At 41.0% G+C, this 23,511-nt stretch overlaps 1 protein-coding gene across 1 annotated transcript in view; it reads left to right on the forward strand.

The window, feature by feature from the left end:
• The window catches only part of LOC138643350 (NFX1-type zinc finger-containing protein 1-like), a 245,980-nt gene that overhangs the window by 49,802 nt on the left and 172,667 nt on the right, over positions 1–23,511 (forward strand). The window contains exons 3-4 of the mRNA XM_069732272.1: positions 12,502–12,708; positions 14,094–15,731. Coding sequence (XP_069588373.1) covers positions 12,502–12,708; positions 14,094–15,731 — 1,845 coding nt within the window. The remainder of the gene's footprint in view (positions 1–12,501; positions 12,709–14,093; positions 15,732–23,511) is intronic.

Here is a 23,511-nt window from a genome sequence, read left to right on the forward strand (position 1 = left end):
GTGGTTTCATCTGTCACTTCACAGATTTAGATAGAAACCACAAAGTAATTGTTCTGCATAGAGTGCCGGATAAATGTGATCCCAAATGTTATGTAAAACGTTCCCAATAAAAGCTTCAAGTCAATCCATAGAAAAAGCAAACCCTCACTCAGGTCGGTCATCTGTTAACGGAATTATAGTGGGCTTCCACGTTATTGGTAGCACAAAGGCTCAGGAAAAGTTAAATGACTTCTCGCTCCCCAAAAGAAATTCAGCAAATTCTCTGCTCCCAAATCCAAATGCCCCACCTCCCTTCTGAGCCCCAGTGTGCCTAAACCACATTTAGCTCCCACATGTTTGGCATTTCTGTAGTGATAAGAGCTCTCCTAATTTACAGGTGCATACCTCCAGAAGCACGGGCTGGGCATAATGTACTGATCCTGCAATGTACTGGTCACTACAGGGAACTGGTCACTACAATGGCAGTTTTCAATTCTCACTCTTCAACATCCTCTACTGCTTGTTTCTGAAAACACTAATGGAGTCAAAATAGTCACTACATTTGTAGATAAGTTCCCGAAGGGTTATAGTTTCCAAAATGGGGTCACTTGAGGGGGGATTCTGCTTTTCTAGTACTTAGGGGCTCTTTATAAGGAATCTGCAGACTAATTTCTGTCCCTCCCAAGTCACTCCGTATGGCTAAGCAATACTGTACAGTCACATATGGGATATTTCTACATTCAGCAGATATTGTGGGAAAAATTTTGGTGCCATTTTTACCCATTTCCCAGTATGAAAATGTAAAACTTGGGGCTAACACACAATCTTGGTGCTAAAAATGTAAATGATTTTTTCTTCACTGCCCAATGGTATAAAATTCTGTGACACCTTTGGTGTCATTACAATTACTGCACCCCTAGATGAATTCATTGAGATTTAGTTTGTAAAATGGGGTCACTTATGTGGTGTTCTGCTGTTCTGGCACCTCAAAGGGTCTGAAATGTAACATGGCACCCTCAAATACAGTACGTGCAGCAAAATCTGCACTGTAATATGGCGCTACTTCCCTTCTGTGCGTTGCACTGTGCCTCAAATGTAGTTTTCAACCACATATGGGGTATCGGTGAACTCAGGAGAAATTGCACAACAAATTTTGGGGTCCATTTTCTCCTGTTAACCTTTGTGAAAATACAAAATTTGTAGTTAAAAAAGATTTATTTGGGAAAATGTGATTTTTTTTTTTTTATTTACACTGCTCTACGTTATAAACTTCTGTGAAGCACCTGTGGGTTCAAAGTGCTCAATACACATCTAGTTAAGTTCCATAAAGAGTCTAATTTTCAAAATGATGTCAATTGTGGGGGATTTCCACTGTTTAGGCACATCAGGGTTTCTCCAAACGTGACATGGCATCCACTAATTATTCCATCAAATTATGAATTCAAAAAGTCAAATGGCGCTCCTTCCCTTCCAAGCCCTGCCGTGTGCCCAAATATTTGTTTTCCTCCACATATTGAGTATCAACGAACTCAGGAGAAATTGCACAACATACTGTATGGAGCAATTTCTCCTGTCACCTTAGGAAAATGCAAAATTTGGAGCGAAAAATTATTTCTCTCTGAAATATGTGATTTTTTTTCATTTTCACGGCTCAACATTATAATCTTCTGTGAAGCACATTGGGGTCAAGGTTCTCAATACACATCTTGATAAGTTCCCAAGGGGTCTAGTTACAAAACTGGGGTAACTTGTAGGGGGTTTCCACTGTTTAATCACATCAGGGGCTCTCCAAACATGACATGGCGTCTGCTAATTATGCCAACAAATTTTACATTCAAAAAGTGAAATGTCGCTCCCTTCTGAGTCCTGACGTGTGTCCAAACAGTGGTTTTCTCCACATATAGGGTAGGGGCATACTTGGGAGAAATTGCCCAACAAATTGTATGGTCCATTTTCTCCTGTTAGGCTAGGTTCACATTGCGTTAGTGCAATCCGTTTAGCGCATACGCTAACGGAATGCGCTAACGCAATGTACAAAAAGGGATTGCGTTTAGCGATCCCGCTAGCGCAGATGCCCGATCTGCGCTAGCGAGAACGGACCCAAAAACGCTGAAAGCAGCGTTTGAGGTCCGTAAGAAAATACCGGGACATCGCTAACCCATGCCAAAAATGGCATACGTTAGCGATGCGTTTGATACACTGCGGTCAATGGGTGTGATAACGGATCCGTTACATAGCGTTAATTGCGGCATGTAACGGATTCCGTCAGCGGACACCCACTATCGCAATGTGAACCCAGCCTTACCCTTGTGAAAGTAAAAAAAAAATTAAGTCTAAAGGAAAATTTTTGTGAAAGAAAGTTAAATGTTTATTTTATCTTTACACATTCCATTAATTCCTGTGAAGCACCTGAAGGGTTAATAAACTTCTAGAATGTGGTTTTGCGCATCTTGAAGGGTGCAGTTTTTAGAATGGTGTCACTTTTGGATATTTTCTGTTACATTGATCCCCCAAACTAACTTCAAGTGTGAGGTCGTTCCTAAAAAAATGTTTTTCTAAACTTTGTGGTTCCTAAAAAAAAAATGGTTTTGTAAATTTTGTTGGAAAAATGTGAAATCGCTAGTAAACTTTTAACCTCTATAACGTCCTAACAAAAAAGAATTATGGTTCCAAAATTGTGCTGATGTAAAGTAGACATATGGGAAATGTTATTTATTAACTATTTTGTGTGACACCACTCTCTGATTTAAGTGTACAAAAATTAAAAGTTTGAAAATTGCACAATTTTCAAAATACTTGTCAAATTTCCATTTTTTTTCATAAATAAACGCAAGTTATTTCAAATAAATTTTACCACTAACGTGAAGTACAGTAGGTCACTAAAAAATATTGGGATCCATTGAAGCGTTCCAGAGCTATAACCTCAAAAAAAAAAAGTGCTGTAAAAATGAGATATCGCTGGTCAACTTTTAACCCTTATAATTTCCTAAAAAAAAAAATTGTTTCAAAAATTGTGCTGATATAAAGTAGACATGTGGGAAATGTTATTCATTAACTAGTTTGTGTAACAAGACTTTCTGATTTAAGGGCACGAAAATTAAAAGCTTCCGATTTTTTCACAAGTGAATGCAAATCATATGAAAAGAAATTTTACCAGTATCATGAAGTACAATATGTCAAGAGAAAACAGTCTCAGAATCAGTGGTATTCATTGAAGCGTTCTAGAGTTATAACCTCATAAAGTGATAGTGGTCAGAATTGTAAAAATTGGCCTGGTCAGGAAGGTGAAAACAGGCTTCGGGATGAAGGGGTTAAGAGATAATCCGCCACTAGAAGTGGCAGCGGCTCTCATAGAGAAAGTGGAAACGCTGGGCAAAGTACACCATTGCTTGTCCTACAGCTATCTAAAATGTACAGGAGGCTTAAAGGGAATTTGTCAGCAGGATTTCACCCCCAAACAATTTATATGCACATGTAACTCTTTCAAGACAAGTCCAGCAATACCTTTGTCTATTCAGTCTGTTCCTCTGTTACTAAGAAATAGGACCTGTCAATGGTTAGTGCTAATTTTTATTATCTTTACCAAGAGATCGTGGCACACTGAATTCTATGGGGACTTGTCTTTAGATTGCTCTCCATTACCACCCAATCGGTCACACCATTTAGCATATTTAATAAAGAAAATGAAATTCATTACTCAGGGTAGCAGAGGAAATAAAATAAGGACATCAACTGCCACTTTTGACTTGGGGACAGGTCCCCTTTTTATTATTATTATTATTATTATACATTTTTATAGCGTCATTTATTCCATGGCGCTTTACATGTGAAAAGGGGGAAATATAGACAAATACAATAAACATGAGTAAAAAACAAGGCACTAACAGATACAGAAGGAGGGAGGACCCTGCCTGCGAGGGCTCACACTCTGCAGGGGATGGGTGAGGATACAGTAGGAGAGGGTAGAGCTGGTTGTGTGGCAGTTCAGTAGGTTGAGGATCACTGCAGGCTGTAGGCTTGTCAGAAGAGGTGGGTCTTCAGGTCCTTTTTGAAGGTTTCTATGGTAGTTGAGTCTGATGTATTGGGTAGAGAGTTCCAGAGTATGGGGGAAGCATGGGAGAAGTCTTGGATGTGGTTGTGAGAAGAAGAGATAAGAGGGGAGTAGAGAAGGAGATCTTGTGAGGATCGAAGGTTGCATTTATTTTAGTACCGGGAGACCATGTCGCAGAGGAGACTGGTTGTGGATAGCTTTGTATGTCATAGTAAGGTTTTTGAACTTGAGCCTATGGACGATAGGAAGCCAGTGAAGGGCTTGACAGAGGGGTGAGGCTGGGGAATAGCGGGGAGACAGGTACAGTTCGGTCCATATATATATTTGGTCAGAGACAACATTTTTCTACTTTTGGTTATAGCCATTACCACAATTAATTAATAAAAAACAATTCAGATACAGTTGAAGTTCAGACTTTGAGCTTTCATTTGAGGGTATCCACATTAAAATTGGATGAAGGGTTTAGGAGTTTCAGCTCATTAACATGTGCCACCCTGTTTTTAAAGGGACCAAAAGTAATTGGACAGATTCAATAATTTTAAATAAAATGTTCATTTTTAGCACTTGGTTGAAAACCCTTTGTTAGCAACTCATGGACATCACCAGACGCTGTGTTTCCTCCTTTTTGTTGCTCTGTCAGGCTTTCACAGCGGTGGTTTTCAGTTGCAGTTTGTTTGTGGGCCTTTCTGTCTGAAGTTTAGTCTTTTACAAGTAAAATGCATGCTCAATTGGGTTGAGATCAGGTGACTGACTTGGCCATTCAAGAATATTCCACTTCTCTGCTTTAATAAACTCCTGGGTTGCTTTGGCTTTATGTTTTGGGTCATTGTCCATCTGTAGTATGAAACGACGACCAATCAGGTTGGCTGCATTTGGCTGGATCTGAGCACACAGTATCTCTCTGAATACCTCAGAATTCATTCGGCTGCTTCTGTCCTGTGTCACATCATCAATAAACACTAGTGACCCAGTGCCACTGGCAGCCATGCATGCCCAAGCCATCACACTGCCTCTGCTGTGTTTTACAGATGATGTGGTATGCTTCGGATCATGAGCTGTACCACGCCTTCGCCATACTTTTCTCTTTCCATCATTCTGGTAGAGGTTGATCTTGGTTTCATCTGTCCAAAGAATGTTCTTCCAGAACTGTGCTGGCTTTTCTAGATGTTTTTTAGCAAAGTCCAGTCTAGCCTTTTTATTCTTGATGCTTATGAGTGGCTTGCACCGTGCAGTGAACCCTCTGTATTTACTTTCATGCAGTCTTCTCTTTATGGTAGATTTGGATATTGATACGCCTACCTCCTGGAGAGTGCTGTTCACTTGGTTGGCTGTTGTGAAGGGGTTTCTCTTCACCATGGAGATTAGTCTTCGATCATCCACCACTGTTGTCTTCCATGGGCGCCCAGGTCTTTTTGCATTGATGAGTTCACCAGTGCTTTCTTTCTTTCTCAGGATGTACCAAACTGTAGATTTTGCCACTCCTAATATTGTAGCAATTTCTCGGATGGGTTTTTTTTGTTTTCGCAGCTTAACCCCTTTACCCCCAAGGGTGGTTTGCACGTTATGGACCGGACCAATTTTTACAATTCTGACCACTGTCCCTTTATGAGGTTATAACTCTGGAACGCTTCAACGGATCCCGGTGATTCTGACATTGTTTTCTCGTGACATATTGTACTTCATGAGAGTGGTAAAATTTCTTTGATATTACCTGCGTTTATTTGTGAAAAAAACGGAAACATGGCAAAAATTTTGAAAATTTCGCAATTTTCCAACTTTGAATTTTTATGCAATTAAATCACAGAGATATGTCACACAAAATACTTAATAAGTAGCATTTCCCACATGTCTACTTTACATCAGCACAATTTTGGAACCAAAATTTTTTTTTGTTAGGGAGTTATAAGGGTTAAAAGTTGACCAGCAATTTCTCATTTTTACAACACCATTTTATTTTAGGGACCACATCTCATTTGAAGTCATTTTGAGGGGTCAATATGATAGAAAATACCCAAGTGTGACACCATTCTAAAAGCTGCACCCCTCAAGGTTCTCAAAACCACATTCAAGAAGTTTATTAACCCTTCAGGTGTTTCACAGGAATTTTTGGAATGTTTAAATAAAAATTAACATTTAACTTTTTTTCACAAAAAATTTACTTCAGCTCCAATTTGTTTTATTTTGCCAAGTGTTACAGGAGAAAATGGACCCCAAACCTTGTTGTACAATTTGTCCTGAGTACGCCGATACCCCATAAGTGGAGGTAAACCACTGTTTGGGTGCATGACAGAGCTCGGAAGGGAAGGAGCGCCATTTGACTTTTCAATGCAAAATTGACTGGAATTGAGATGGGACGCCATGTTGCGTTTGGAGAGCCACTGATGTGCCTAAACATTGAAACCCCCCACAAGTGACACCATTTTGGAAAGTAGACCCCCTAAGGAACTTATCTAGAGGTGTGGTGAGCACTTTGACCCACCAAGTGCTTCACAGAAGTTTATAATGCAGAACCGTAAAAATAAAAAATATTGTTTTTTTCACAAAAATTATCTTTTCGCCCCCAATTTTTTATTTTCCCAATGGTAAGAGAAGAAATTGGAACCAAAAAGTTGTTGCACAATTTGTCCTGAGTACTCTGATACCCCATATGTGGGGGTAAACCACTGTTTGGGCACATGGGAGACCTCGGAAGGGAAGGAGCGCCGTTTGACCTTTCAATGCAAAATTGATAGGAATTGAGATGGGACGCCATGTTGCGTTTGAAGAGCCACTGAGGGGCCTAAACATTGAAACCCCCCACAAGTGACACCATTTTGGAAAGTAGACCCCCCTAAGGAACTTACCTAGATGTGTGGTGAGCACTTTGACCCACCAAGAGCTTCACAGAAGTTTATAATGCAGAGCCGTAAAAATAAAACAAAATTTTTTTCCCACAAATATTATTTTTTAGCCCCCAGTTTTGAATTTTCCCGAGGGTAACAGGTGAAATTGGACCCCAAAATTTGTTGTGCAATTTGTCCTGAGTGCGCTGATACCCAATATGTGGGGGGGAACCACCGTTTGGGCGCATGGGAAGGCTCGGAAGGGAAGGAGCGCCATTTGAAATACAGACTTAGATGGAATGGTCTGCAGGCGTCACATTGCGTTTGCAGAGCCCCTAATGTACCTAAACAGTAGAAACCCCCCACAAGTGACCCCATATTGGAAACTAGACCCCCCCACGAACTTATCTAGATGTGTTGTGAGAACTTGGAGCCCCCAAGTGTTTCACTACAGTTTATAACGCAGAGCCGTGAAAATTAAAAAATCTTTTTTTTCCCACAAAACTTATTTTTTAGCCCCCAGTTTTGTATTTTCCCAAGGGTAACAGGAGAAATTGGACCCCAAAAGTTATTGTCCAATTTATCCTGAGTACGCTGATACCCCATATGTTGGGGTAAACTCCTGTTTGGGCACACGGGAGAGCTCGGAAGGGAAGGAGCACTGTTTTACTTTTTCAATGCAGAATTGGCTGGAATTGAGATCGGACGCCATGTCGCGTTTGGAGAGCCCCTGATGTGCCTAAACAGTGGAAACCCCCCAATTATAACTGAAACCCTAATCCAAACACACCCCTAACCCTAATTCCAACGGTAACCCTAACCAGACCTCTAACCCAGACACACCCCTAACCCTAATCCCAACCCTATTCCCAACCGCAAATGTAATCCAAACCCTAATCCTAACTTTAGCCCCAACCCTAACTGTAGCCTTAACCCTAACTGTAGCCTTAACCCTAACTGTAGCCTTAACCATAACTGTAGCCTTTACCCTAACTGTAGCCTTAACCCTAGCCCTAACCCTAGCCCTAACCATAACCCTAGCCCTAACCCTAGCCCTAACCCTAGTCCTAACCCTAACCCTAGCCCTATCCCTAGCCCTAGCCCTAACCCTAACCCTAACCCTAGCCCTAACCCTAACCCTAGCCCTAACCCTAGCCCTAGCGGTAAAATGGAAATAAATACATTTTTTAAATTTTTTTTATTTTTCCCTAACTAAGGGGGTAATGAAGGGGGGTATGATTTACTTTTATAGCGGGTTTTTTAGCGGATTTTTATGATTGGCAGCCGTCACTCACTGAAAGACGCTTTTTATTGCAAAAAATATTTTTTGCGTTACCACATTTTGAGAGCTATAATTTTTCCATATTTGAGTCCACAGAATCATGTGAGGTCTTGTTTTTTGCGGGATGAGTTGACGTTTTTATTGGTAACACTTTCGGGCACGTGGCATTTTTTGATCGCTTTTTATTCCGATTTTTGTTAGGCAGAATTAGCAAAAACCAGCTATTCATGAATTTCTTTTGGGGGAGGCGTTTATACTGTTCCGCGTTTGGTAAAATTGATAAAGCAGTTTTATTCTTCGGGTCAGTACGATTACAGCGACATCTCATTTATATCATTTTTTTGATGTTTTGGCGCTTTTATACGATAAAAACTATTTTATAGAAATAATAATTATTTTTGCATCGCTTTATTCTGAGGACTATAACTTTTTTATTTTTTTGCTGATGTTGCTGTATGGCGGCTCGTTTTTTGCGGGACAAGATGACGCTTTCAGCGGTACCATGGTTATTTATATCTGTCTTTTTGATCGCGTGTTATTCCACTTTTTGTTCAGCGGTATGATAATAAAGCATTGTTTTTTGCCTCGTTTTTCTTTTTTTCTTACGGTGTTTACTGAAGGGGTTAACTAGTGGGCCAGTTTTATAGGTCGGGTCGTTACGGACGCGGCGCTACTAAATATGTGTACTTTTATTGTTTTGTTTTTTTTATTTAGATAAAGAAATGTATTTATGGGAATAATATTTTTATTTTTTTCATTATTTAGGATTTTTTTTTTTTTTTTTTTTTTACACACTTGTAAAAAATTTTTTTACTTTTTTACTTTGTCCCAGGGGGGACAATACAGATCGGTGATCTGCCAGTTTGCACAGCACTCTGACAGATCACCGATCTGTCAAACAGCGCTGCAGCGTTACCAAGTGCCTGCTCTAAGCAGGCACTTGGTAAGCCACCTCCCTCACTGCAGGACCCGGATCCGCGGCCATCTTGGATCCGGGATTTGCTGCAGGGAGGAAGGTAGGAGACCCCCGGAGCAACGCGATCACATCGCGTTGCTGCGGGGGTCTCAGGGAAGCCCGCAGGGAGCCCCCTCCCTGCGCGATGCTTCCCTGCACCGCCGGCACATCGCGATCATGTTTGATCACGGTGTGCCGGGGGTTAATGTGCCGGGGGCGGTTCGTGACCGCTCCTGGCACATAGTGCCGGATGTCAGCTGCGATAAGCAGCTGACACCCGGCCGCAATCGGCCGCGCTCCCCCCGTGAGCGCGGCCGATCGCCTATGACGTACTATTCCGTCCTTGGGAAGTAAAGCCCACCCCACATGGACGGAATAGTACGTCTAATGGCAGAAAGGGGTTAAGGATGGCTTGTTTCACCTGCATGGAGAGCTCCTTTGACCGCATGTTTACTTCACAGCAAAACCTTCCAAATGCAAGCACCACACCTCAAATCAACTCCAGGCCTTTTATCTGCTTAATTGAGAATGACATAATGAAGGGATTGCCCACACCTGTCCATGAAATAGCCTTGGAGTCAATTGTCCAAATACTTTTGGTCTCTTTAAAAACAGGGTGGCACATGTTAAGGAGCTAAAACTCCCAAACCCTTCATCCAATTTTAATGTGGATACCCTCAAATGAAAGCTGAAAGTCTGAACTTCAACTGCATCTGAATTGTTTTATTTAAAATTCATTGTGGTAATGTCTATAACCAAAATTAGAAAAATGTTGTCTCTGTCCAAATATATATGGACCTAACTGTAGATTAGTCGGGCAGCAGAGTGTAGGATGGATTGGAGTGGTGCCAGAGTGCTGGAGGGGAGGCCAGAGAGTAGGAGGTTGCAGTAGTCAAGGCGGGAGATGATAAGGGCGTGCACTAGTGTTTTTGTGGTTTTGTTGTCGAAAAATGCACGGATCCGGGAAATATTTTTGAGTTTGAGATGGCTGAAGGAGGTAAGGGCTTGGATATGTGGCATGAAAGAGAGGGCAGAGTCGGGGATCACCCCGAGGCACCGAGCATGCGGGACTGGGGAAAGTGAGCAGCCATTGACATTGATGGATAGGTCTTTAACCCCTTAACACAAAATGACATACATGTACATCATTGCGAGGCTTATTGTGTGTGGAGGGAGCTCCATAGCTGAGATCCTTCTACATGTGGTAGATGCTGGCTATATTACGTAGCGAGCATCTGTTTCTGAGCTGAACTCAAATCACTATATTTAACCATGTAAACGTCAGTCGCTGACAGTGGCATTTAAATGGTGTGGTTGCTAAAAAGAAAGCCTTAATGTTTGTTTATATGTATATCAGACAGACACAAGTTTGTTTTTTGATGGAATGAGACTATTAACAGCAATTTGAACTAGCAGCTGTTTTTTTTTTATTTTCCGCCTTTTATTAATTTTTTGTTTCCAGTTAGTGCATACTTTGTGCCCGCCCCTCTTCATAAGGTCATAAAAGACCATTGGGGGGCATTTCACCATTATATTACATTTTTCTCTTATCAAATTTCTTGAATGGAGCTTGCTTAGTCTCTTAGCACTCAGCAGCTCCTTCTCCCTCTGCACACCTAGCGATCACATCATCACTGGGTCTGAAGGAGGCAGAGCTTTAAGTGCTTCCTATACTGTACCCACCACGCTTGTTCAGTGCTTTGTATATAGATATATATATATATATATAGTGATCGGGAAGGCAAAAGCTGCAATAGACCATGTCTGCTTTATCTATGGAGAATCTGGCTGTGTCTGACAACCGCCTCTCTGCTCCCATAGCTGCACGGTCTCATGCAGCTGTTATGCTATGCAGTGAACTCTTATAATATGAATACATAGCATAATGAGGACCAACTAGACCTTTTTAGCCTTTCAATGGTCCGCACGTTGATAAAGACATTTTAAAACATTTTTGTGGCCATTTTTTTTGTGACAATTTTTGTGCGGGCCTGTTTTTCTGAAGTTTTTACAGTCATGTAGAGAAACCTAAAGTAATAACGCTATAGCTGGTGTTTGTTACATTTTGAGAACAAAACACTATTCACTTAAAAATGCTACATACGGTAAGTGTCAAACACAAAACACGGTGTAAGCAGACTTTTCAATAATTTGCTATTGACTTTAATAAAAATGCCATGAAGAACATGTTTAAATGTTGCAATTTAAAAGTACACCCTCTCTGTACAGCAAGTTCAATAGACTACCTAATCTGAGCAGCATAATGTAGCGACAGAGACTCTGATTCCAGCTATGTGTCACTGACTGGGCGGCTTTCTGTAGTTTTTATAAAATCACTGTTGTCAGCAGGAGATTATTACTAGAGGACTAGTATACCTGCTGCCAAATAGTCCTCCATATTTTTTAGCTCTGCATAACCCTACACTCACCACCACTGATTGGCAACCTTCTGTGTACATGGTATGTAGGTACAAAGCTGCTAATCAGTGGTGTGGGTGGGTTCATACAGAAGTCAGCATTCAGAGAACTGCTTTATATGTAGTAGATCAGGCTACGTTAACATTTGCGTCGTGCGGTGCTGCGTTGGCGATGCAACGCACAACGCATACAAGAACGCATAGTTTTGTGACGCATGCGTCCTTTTTTGGCTGGATTTTGGATGCAAAAAAATGCAACTTGCTGCGTCCTCTGCGCCCTGACGCTTGCGGCAAAAAAGACGCATGCATCACAAAACGCATGCAAATGCATGTCCATGCGCCCCCATGTTAAATATAGGGGCGCATGATGCATGCGTCGCCGTGGCTGCGCCCGACGCACCACCGCAAGACGCTAATGTGAACGTAGCCTAAAACAGTAATTTTATCAAAATGATAGCAGAGCGTGATGATGCAAACCAGTAAGTGATATATGGCTGACTTCATGGTCTCAGCCCCTACTGCTCTCCTATGGGGTAGCAAAAACCTGGGAACAGATTCCCTTTAAATGCTGTAAAGACCAGACAAAATGTAAGCACTCCAGTTTTTATCTATCACTATCATAGAGTGCAGTGTTATACTAATAAATATTGGCCATAAAAACGTTATTTTTATAATATATTTGTATAGAAATAAGAATGATAAAAATGTTGTTTTAAAGGATCACAATTCCATGTCATTGTTTATATTCTTTTAAGCCTGGGCTACAGTAAGAATTTGTGTAATGAAATATAGCTGCTTTTCCAAATGAAGACTACAGTAGGCATACCAGCTGAGTCAGTTAATGTAGCTAGGTCTGGTAATTCCAGTGTTCATGAAAATATATTTACTGTCCTTGAAAAATGAAAACAAACCAAAAAAAAACGAAATCTATATTTTTTTATTATCTTCTTTGTCATAAGACATTGTAGCCCATTTTTATCTATTTTATCTTCCAGGTGCAGCTCAAGGAGCCTACAGAGATAGGACACCGCAAAATGACACAACTGGTGGTAGGAGAAATAATAATCCACAAGTTCAGACATTAGGCCAAGGAAGGCAGCAACAGCGCTATGGTTCACCGGGGAGGCTATCGAATCGCCACAAAAGTCCTCTGAGATATGGTAGCCAAAACTTGGCCACATCTTTTAGCACCAAGATGAAAGGTACATTCTGTGCACATGCAGAAACTTTTTTTGCTGTTTAAAGTGAAACAATATTTTATGAATGCCAAGTGAAATAATTTCTATAAAGAAATTTTGCAGTTCACAGCGCAGTTAGATTGACTCAGAAATACTTTGCATTATTTATTTGTTAGAATAACCGCATTGGAAAAGGGAGGGAAAGTTCTAGTGTAAAATAGGTGATTAAGCTGTTTAGGATTAGGAAACATTGCGCTTAATTGTTGACTTAGGCTACTTTCACACTGGCGTTTTTTTAATACGTCGCAATGCGTCGTTTAGGGGAAAAAACGCATCCTGCAAAGTTGTTTGCAGGATGCGTTTTTGCCCCATAGAGTTACATTACCGACGTATTGACACACGTCACAACCGTCTTGCGACGGTTGCGCCGTGTGGTGGCGGACTGCCGGGAGCAAAAAACGTTAAATGTAACGTTTTTTGCATCCGACGGACCGCTTTTTCCGACCGCGCATGCGTGGCCGAAACTCCGCCCCCACCTCCCCGCACCTCACAATGGGGCAGCGGATGCGCCGGAGAAATGCATCCGCTGCACCCGTTGTGCGGCACAACAAACGCTAGTGTCGGAATCTCGGCCCGACGCAATGCGACGGGCCGAATCCGACGCTAGTGTGAAAGTAGCCTTACTAAGGCAGAGGCGTAGGCTAGTAAAACATAATTGCCTAAATAGTATTTGCTGACAAGAATATGCCAAGCATACTTATAACTAATTGTTCATGTTCATCTGTCAGCTTCATTAAAGTAGTCAAGGATGCACTAAAATGAGCATTCTGTCACTTAAAAAAAGTTGTTGTTTTTTTCAGAATATTAATGGCATATGCTTAAGATATGCTATCAGTATCAGATTTGTGGGTGTCTTACTTTCATTGAAGTAAATAGGACTGCACTGTAATAAAATGCTAGTACCTACATGGTATGGAGGTATAAAAAAAAACAAAGGCGCTAAGGCGATCACACAAGAACTATTGCTTCTTCAAAGAGGTTATCAATGGTGTTGGCGAATGTTGAAGATCAATCAGTTTATGCAATCTTACATATTATCCTCTGCAGTAAGGAGCCTATTGTGAGGCAAGGAGCTGTGGATGTCCCTCCGCTGATAATTGGCAGTTTCTCAATAATGGGGAGAAATTTGCAGTTGGAGAACCTGTTTATGAGTAGAGCATAGCATCCTCTTTGCTGGCCTTGCGGTGCAGAGATTAATTTAGAAATTCTTTAAAATTGCAACTCATTAACCTTTCAGTGGCTGATTGTTAGAATTATGTTATCTGGTACTGCACAGTGGCAGCATAAGGAAGCCGCCAGGGTCCCTTTAAATATATATTTTAAAGTATATTTTTTTCCTTTCTTTTTAGTGTCAAATACATTAAGTGCCTTCCAGACAAATAACACTGGATTTGCTGCGAGAGCAAAGAGTGTGCAAAATCTATCAGAATTATCCATGGAGTCCAAAATAGAGCACAATAGAAGGAACAGAGGTGACATGCCCATACGCCAAAGACCTGTCATGAATAAAAAAATAGATTTACAAACAATTTCCAAATTAATCACATTGGAACCATCTGAAATCATAATGAAACTGGCTGCTCCGGGAAGTGGACTAAGGGAATTTCTTAATGAAAATACAATAGATTTTCAAGCAACTGAAGGTTTCCTGAATATTTTAAGTACAATTATCACAAGCACAACAAACCAGCAAAATTTAATATATATCCTAGGTCAAGTCCAAGGATCTGGTTTCCTGAAGCAAGTTCTTCCTTTTCACATGTTGCAGAGTTATAAAGCGATCACACAGCAGCACAGAACATTTTTGTTTTTTGAACATATTATTACTTTGGTCACAGAACTGGCAAGTATCTTTCCATCCAGTTCTTTCATGGAAGTAAGTATAATTAAGACCCTTGTTCAAAATGCATTCCTTAACATGGAAGGTAATGGGAACACTGTGCGTACAGAAAATAAGAAGAAATTGATGGATCTGGATAAGTTCCTTCAACACTTGGAAGAAAAAAAAGCAGAAGGAACTTTGAAATCAGACAATTACATCTACATTGTAGGAAACAAGGAAAGCATAGAAAGTGACTTTAGACAGCTATCAATTTATCCAACCTATGAAGACATCTGTTTGTCTCAAAAGCCTTTAATGAGACCAAACATCATTGATGGATCCTATGCTGATGCTAGGTCTTACCTAGATACACATTTCCGCCTAATGCGAGAAGATTTCATTCGTCCTCTAAGAGATGGAATTTCTGGACTTGTTACACTGCAAGAAAAGGATCTCAATAAAGCAAAAATTGATGATATTAGAATTTATTTTGATGCCAAGATCTTTTCTCCATTATGCACTCGTGCTGGAATAGTTCATGAGGTCCATTTCAGTACCAAAAACCTGAAACATGTTCGCTGGGAAATCTCAAAGCGTCTTCTCTACGGATCTCTTGTTTGCCTTTCTAATGACGATTTCAAACATATGCTTTTTGCTACTGTTGCAGACAGAAATATTTCCGATCTCCAAAATGGGGTAATAGCTCTGATCTTTACAGAAGAAAGTCGGCAGCAGCTGACACAATATGCAGTAGATGATAATTTTCTCATGGTTGAAGCCACAACCTACTTTGAAGCATATCGTCATGTGTTGGAAGGTTTGAAGGAAATGGTGGCGAGTGAAATTCCATTCCAGAATTACATTGTTTTCTGTAACACAGCAATGTCCCCACCTTTATATGTCTCTCAGAATCCTACTGGTTACACCTTGGAGAAGTTAATCAAATCTGACAACTCCACAATACAACAGTATAACAATGCAGGAGGGCCTTCATACCGATTAGGTACTCAGTTGTTGAACAGATTGTTTAAAAATCAATTTAATGTCCTTGATTCCAGTACTTGGCCAACCAAAGAGGAATTGCAGCTTGACCGATCTCAGTTCAAGGCATTTCAAATGGCTCTAACAAGCGAGCTTTCTATCATTCAAGGACCTCCGGGAACAGGTAAAAAAAAAAATGTATATTCTGGTTAATAATGCCAATGCAATACATATTATAGTGATTAAAATGTATTGTATTATACTCTAAATAAATTCTTAAACATGTAATAAAAAATATACTAGGGAACTATAAAGGCATTGTCTATTTTGCTGTGAAATTTTGATGTGGACTGCTTTGGGGTGCAAACAACAAAAGTTGGCATACTTTACCTACACTCTGCTCCATGCTCCACACTACCATTACAATGGCCTCTGCTTGCCTTGGAGTGGTGATGTCACAGACCAGTAGTAACCCAAATGGCCGCTGATTAGCTGCAGAGTAAGGAGTTCTGAGCCTAAAGCCAATTAGTGACCACCTTCTTCTCTTTCTTTAAAATTGGCTGAAGTCAGAAGGGGAGTGATTTCAACAGACTGAATCTCAGCATTCAAATAAGTCCTGGATGGTTGTTTTAGCTGCAATCCAGGGCTCACTTTAAAGGGAACTTGTAATCTCCAAAATCGAAGATGAGCTAAGCCCACCAGCATCAGGATCTTATCTACAGCATTCTGGAATGCTGCAGATAAGCCCCCGATGTATCCCGAAAGATGAGAAAAAGAGGTTAGATTATACTCACCCAGGGGCGGTCCCGCTGCGGTCCGGTCCGATGGGTGTCGCGGTCCAGTCTGGGGCCTCCCATCTTCATAGGATGACGTCCTCTTCTTGTATTCATGCTGCGGCTCCGGCACAGGCGTACTTTGTCTGCTCTGTTGAGGGCAGAGCAAAGTACTGCAGTGCGCAGGCGCCGGGAAAGGTCAGAGAGGCTCATCACTTGCGCACGGCAGTACTTTGCTCTGCCGTCAACAGGGCAGACGAAGTACGCCTACGCCGGAGCTGCAGCGTGAATACAAGAAGAGGACGTCATCGTAAGAAGAAGGGAGGCCCCGGACCAGACCGTGACGCCCATTGGATCGGACCGCCCACCCAGGTGAGTATAATCTAACCTCTTTTTCTCATCTTTAAGGATACATTGGGGGGCTTATCTACAGCATTCCAGAATGCTGTAGAAAAGCCCCTGAAGCTGGTGGGCTTAGCTAATCTTCAATTTTGGGGGTGACGGGTTCCCTTTAATGCCCAAGCTAAATGGTTTAAAGTTGGCAACAGGAAGGTGAGCTGTAGTTACATGCAGCTTTTACGTTAACAACTAGTATGACAAGTGGGGTTGTTGAGAATTTCAGATTTAGCCCATGTTCAGTATTTAGTCAGTATTTTACATCAGTATTTCTAAGCCAAAATTGGTAGTGGAACAATTAGCGGAAAAGTATAATAGAAACGCGTCACCACTGCTGTATTTATCGCCCACTCCTGATTTTGGCTTACAGATACTGTATTGATGTAAAAAACTGACCAAATACTGAACATGTTTACGTGGCCTTAAAATGAAGATTGCTGCTGCATTTGCGATCCTGTCTGAATTACAACCATTAGTCTCCAGAACATATCTCTCACATCCTTCGCTAATGAATTGTCGCACTGCAAAGACATATGACATACGTCTTTTGCAGGGAAAGGGTTAAACAGCAAGTTATGTAAGTTACTAGTATACACGTGCTTCTCACATAAATGGAATATAATCAAAAAGTTAATTTATCTCAGTTCTTCAATACAAAAATAGACACTCATACATTATATAGAGTCATTACAGACATAGTGATCTATTTCAAGTGCTTATTTCTGTTAATGTTGATGATTATGGCTTACAGCCAATGAAAACCCAAAAGTCATTATCTCAATAAATTAGAATAATTAACAAAAACACCTGCAAAGGCTTCCTAAGTCTTTAAAAAGGTCCCTTAGTCTGTTTCAGTCATCATCATGGGAAGACTGCTGACTTAACAGATGTCCAAAATATTATCGTATGTAGACTGTTATGATGCTGACAGAATTGTACTGAGGTGATGCTACTCTTTAGGTACTTACAGTATATATGGTTAGCACTGATTTTGTAGACAATGCACAAAAACAAATTGTATTGGCAGAAAATACATGAACTTGTCCCCAGGTCAAAAGTGGCCATTTTTCTATTGTTTTATTCCCACTGCTCTCCCAAGTATTCTGTTTTTTTCTTGTAACCCACCATGCGGTTCCAGAGATATTGACCCCTTGGTAAAGATCATAAAAAGAAGAGTATTGGGCTCATTGAATTTTAACCCCTTCTTGAATTAAGAAGTGAATGAACATGCTGGGAATGGGTCCGCATCTGTGGAAGGGGCTCAGGAGGTGATCTTGCTCCATATGCAGCTGCTGCCAGCTATAATACAAAGCAGTTGGAGCTGAGCTCCAGCCGTGTCTGTTAAACAATTAGATGACCTGTAAATCTCTGACAACAACATTTCAATGGAACCCATGCTAGTGCTTGTGTATATCGGTTCCCATCAGTCGCAACATTGCAATGGCAAGGAAACTATGGGTTACAATGGCTGTTATCTTGGTATTCTTATGAAGCTTAGCAACAATATTGAGTTGATAAGTATTACGGAAAAACAGTGGCGTATGTATGATCCCTGAGAGCTACCATCTTAGGCCCTTGAGCCAATTGGCTGGTGTCAGAAAAGAGAATGTTTCTCCCCACAAAGAGTATTTGCATTGTGTTCCTTTAACCATTTCTCTCTCATTTCAACTATTTATTGTATCGCGGCCCTCACCTGAAGATTTCCTATAAGGTTGATATAGTGATTACATATAGAACTTGTTATGTGACACATTCCACCTTCCTTCACTGTGAAATAGTCTAACATTATGGTGTGTTGGTTAGTTACTAAAATTAGCCATTTCGATATAATATTCGATGCACTGGGGACGTCAAGACCTGAAACATTGTCATCTACATAATCGGACGCCTCTGTCAGATTATCACATACTAGATAATGGCCCCATTCTAGCGCATTGGGTATTCTAGAATATGTATGTGTGTATATATATATATATATATATAGCAGCCACATAGCATATAGCAGAGGCCACGTAACACAGACAGCCACGCAGTATATAGCGCAGCCATGTAGTATATAGGAGTCACGTAGTATATAACACAGCCACGTAGTATATAACAGCCCATGCAGTATATAACACAGCCCACGCAGTATATAACACTGTGCATGTAGTATATAACACTGCCCACATAGTATAACACTGCCACACAGTATATAACACAGCCCACGCAGTATATAACACAGCCCACATAGTATATGACACAGCCACGTAGGATATAACACAGCCACGTAGTATATAACTGCCTACGTAGAATATAACACAGCCCACGCAGTATATAACAGTGCGCATGTAGTATATAACACTGCCCACATAGTATAACACTGCCACGTAGTATATAACACTGCCACGTAGTATATAACACAGCCCACATAGTATATAACACTGCCATGTAGTATATAACACAGCCCACATAGTATATAACACTGCCCATGGAGTATATAACACTGCCCACGTAGTATATAACACTGCCCACGTAGTATATAACACTGCCCACGTAGTATATAACACTGCACACGTAGTATATAACACTGCCCACGTAGTATATAACACTGCCCATGTATATAACACTGCCCACAAAGTATATAACACTGCCCACGTAGTATATAACACTGCCCACGTAGTATATAACACTGCCCATGTTGTATATAACACTGCCCATGTAGTATATAACACTGCCCACGTAGTATATAACACTGCCCATGTATATAACATTGCCCACGTAGTATATAACACTGCCCATGTTGTATATAACACTGCCCACAAAGTGTATAACACTGCCACGTAGTATATAACACTGCCCACGTAGTATATAACACAGCCCATGCAGTATATAGCGCTGCGCATGTAGTATATAACACTGCCCACGTAGTATAACACAGCCCACGCAGTATATAACACTGTGCATGTAGTATATAACACTGCCCACATAGTATAACACTGCCACGCAGTATATAACACAGCCCACGCAGTATATAACACAGCCCACATAGTATATAACACAGCCACGTAGGATATAACACAGCCACGTAGTATATAACTGCCTACGTAGAATATAACACAGCCCACGCAGTATATAACAGTGCGCATGTAGTATATAACACTGCCCACATAGTATAACACTGCCACGTAGTATATAACACTGCCACGTAGTATATAACACTGCCACGTAGTATATAACACTGCCACGTAGTATATAACACAGCCCACATAGTATATAACACTGCCATGTAGTATATAACACAGCCCACATAGTATATAACACTGCCCATGGAGTATATAACACTGCCCACGGAGTATATAACTGCCCACGTAGTATATAACACTGCCCGCGTAGTATATAACACTGCACACGTAGTATATAACACTGCCCACAAAGTATATAACACTGCCCACGTAGTATATAACACTGCCCACGTAGTATATAACACTGCCCATGTATATAACACTGCCCACGTAGTATATAACACTGCCCATGTTGTATATAACACTGCCCACAAAGTATACAACACTGCCACGTAGTATATAACACTGCCCACGTAGTATATAACACTGCCCATGTTGTATATAACACTGCCCATGTTGTATATAACACTGCCCATGTAGTATATAACACTGCCCACGTAGTATATAACATTGCCCACGTAGTATATAACACAGCCCACATAGTATATAACACAGCCCATGCAGTATATAGCGCTGCGCATGTAGTATATAACACTGCCCACGTAGTACAACACAGCCCACGTAGTATATGACACTGCCACGTAGTATATAACACTGCCCACATAGTACAGTCATGGCCAAAAGTATTGACACCCCTGCAATTCTGTCAGATAATACTCAGTTTCTTCCTGAAAATGATTGCAAACACAAATTATTTGGTATTATTATCTTCATTTAATTTGTCTTAAATGAAAAAACACAAAAAGAGAAAAGAAAGAAGACCAAAGAACTGTCTGAGGACTTGAGAAACCAAATTGTGAGGAAGCATGAGCAATCTCAATGCTACAAGTCCATCTCCAAAGACCTGAATGTTCCTGTGTCTACCGTGCGCAGTGTCATCAAGAAGTTTAAAGCCCGTGGCACTGTGGCTGACCTCCCTAGATGTGGACGGAAAAGAAAAATTGACAAGAGATTTCAACGCAAGATTGTGCGGATGTTGGATAAAGAACCTTGACTAACATCCAAACAAGTTCAAGCTGCCCTGCAGTCCGAGGGTACAACAGTGTCAACCCGTACTATTGTCGGCATCTGAATGAAAAGGGACTGTATGGTAGGAGACCCAGGAAGACCCCACTTCTTACCCCGAGACATAAAAAAGCCAGGCTGGAGTTTGCCAAAAACTTACCTGAAAAAGCCTAAAACGTTTTGGAAGAATGTTCTCTGGTCAGATGAGACAAAAGTAGAGCTTTTTGGGCAAAGACATCAACATAGAGTTTACAGGAGAAAAAAAGAGGCATTCAAAGAAAAGAACACGGTCCCTACAGTCAAACATGGCGGAGGTTCCCTGATGTTTTGGGGTTGCTTTGCTGCCTCTGGCACTGGACTGCTTGACCGTGTGCATGGCATTATGAAGTCTGAAGACTACCAACGAATTTTGCAGCATTATGTAGGGCCCAGTGTGAGAAAGCTGGGTCTCCCTCAGTGGTCATGGGTCTTCCAGCAGGAGAGTGACCCAAAACACACTTCAAAAAGCACTAGAAAATGGTTTGAGAGAAAGCACTGGAGACTTTTAAGGTGGTCAGCAATGAGTCCAGACCTGAATCCCATAGAACACCTGTGGAGAGATTTAAAAATGGCAGTTTGGAGAAGGCACCCTTCAAATATCAGGGACCTGAAGCAGTTTGCCAAAGAAGAATGGTCTAAAATTCCAGCAGAGTATTGTAAGAAACTCATTGATGGTTACCGGAAGCGGTTGGTCGCAGTTATTTTGGCTAAAGGTTGTGCAACCAAGTATTAGGCCGAGGGTGCCAATATTTTTGTCTGGCCCATTTTTGGAGTTTTGTGTGAAATGATCAATGTTTTGCTTTTTGCTTCATTCTCTTTTGTGTTTTTTTTTCATTTAAGACAAATTAAATGAAGATAATAATACCAAATAATTTGTGTTTGCAATCATTTTCAGGAAGAAAATGAGTATTATCTGACAGAATAGCAGTGGTGTCAATACTTTTGGCCATGACTGTATATACCACTGCCCACGTAGTATATAACACAGCCCACGTAGTATATAACACAGCCCACCTAGTATATAACACGGCCCACGTATATAACACTTCCCACGTAGTATATAACACTGCCCACGTAGTATATAACACTGCCCATGTAGTATATAACACTGCCACGTAGTATATAACAGCTCACGTAGTATATAACACTACCACATAGTATATAACACTGCCCACGTTGTATATAACACTGCCCACGTTGTATATAACACTGCCGCGTAGTATATAACACTGCCCACGTAGTATATAACACTGCCCACGTAGTATATAACACAGCCCACGTAATATACAACACAGCCCACGTAATATATAGCATCCATGTAGTATTACATTGCCCACGTAGTAGATAAAATTGCCCACGTAGTATATAACACTGCCCATGTAGTATATAACACTGCCCACGTAGTATATAACACTGCCCACGCAGTATATAACACAGGCCACACAGTATATGACGCTGCCTGAGTAGTATATAGCAGCCTCGCAGTATATAACACAGCCAAAGTACTATACAGTACTGTGGGCACCATATCCCTGTTAAAAAAAGAATGAAAATAAAAAATAGCTATATACTCACCCTCCGGCGTCCAGCGAAGCTGTCCCTATGTGCGCGATGCGGCCGCCAGCTTCCGTTCCCAGCGATGCATTGCGAAATTACCCAGACGACTTAGCGGTCTCTCGAGACCACTACGTCATCCTCTCGCGAGACCGCAATGCAAGGCCCGGAGCGTCACAATAAGCGGGAAATGCGCTGGAAGGTGAGTATATAATGATTTTTTATTTTGTTTATTATTTTTAACATTATATCTTTTTACTATTGATGCTGCATGGGCAGCATCAATAGTAAAAAGTTGGTCACACAGGGTTAATAGCAGCTTTAACGGACTGCGATATAACGCGGTGTAACGCAGCCATTAACCCTGTGTGAGCGCTGACTGGAGGGGGCACTGACAGAGAATAGGAAGGGGCGAATTGCGGCCGGACTGTGCCCGTCGCTGATTGGACACGGCAGCCAGGCCAATCAGCGACGCGGGATTTCCGTGACAGACAGACAAACAGAAGAGACGATTATATATATAGATCTGAGTTATGAATGGGTAAACAAATATGACACAATCTTATTTGCCACCTCCATTTCGACAAGATGAGGCTCACCATTAGGTCTGGGAATGCTGTCTGCAGCTCCTTTGTACAATGTATATATAGGGATTGCTTTAACAATTAACCTGGTGTGCGTTACTATGGTTGAAGGGGTCAGGAAGGCCAGTGGGCAGACCCCTGTGAAATGGTTGGGTAACCACCTGTAAGCCTAAAGAATATATACAATATACAAATTATATCAAAACGAACACATCCAGCCCATGAACGGCAGCGCTTCCCAGGACTCACATCCAAAGATGATAGTTTGAATTTTTTATTTTTTATTGATTGATAAGAGAATAATTTAAAAAAATAATAAAAAAGAAAAAATTCATTGGTTCATGGGCTGGATGTGTTCCTTTTGATTTACTTGTCCTGAGCGAGCCTGT

The sequence above is a fragment of the Ranitomeya imitator genome, chromosome 6, assembly GCF_032444005.1.
Source record: "Ranitomeya imitator isolate aRanImi1 chromosome 6, aRanImi1.pri, whole genome shotgun sequence".
Lineage (NCBI taxonomy): Eukaryota > Metazoa > Chordata > Amphibia > Anura > Dendrobatidae > Ranitomeya > Ranitomeya imitator.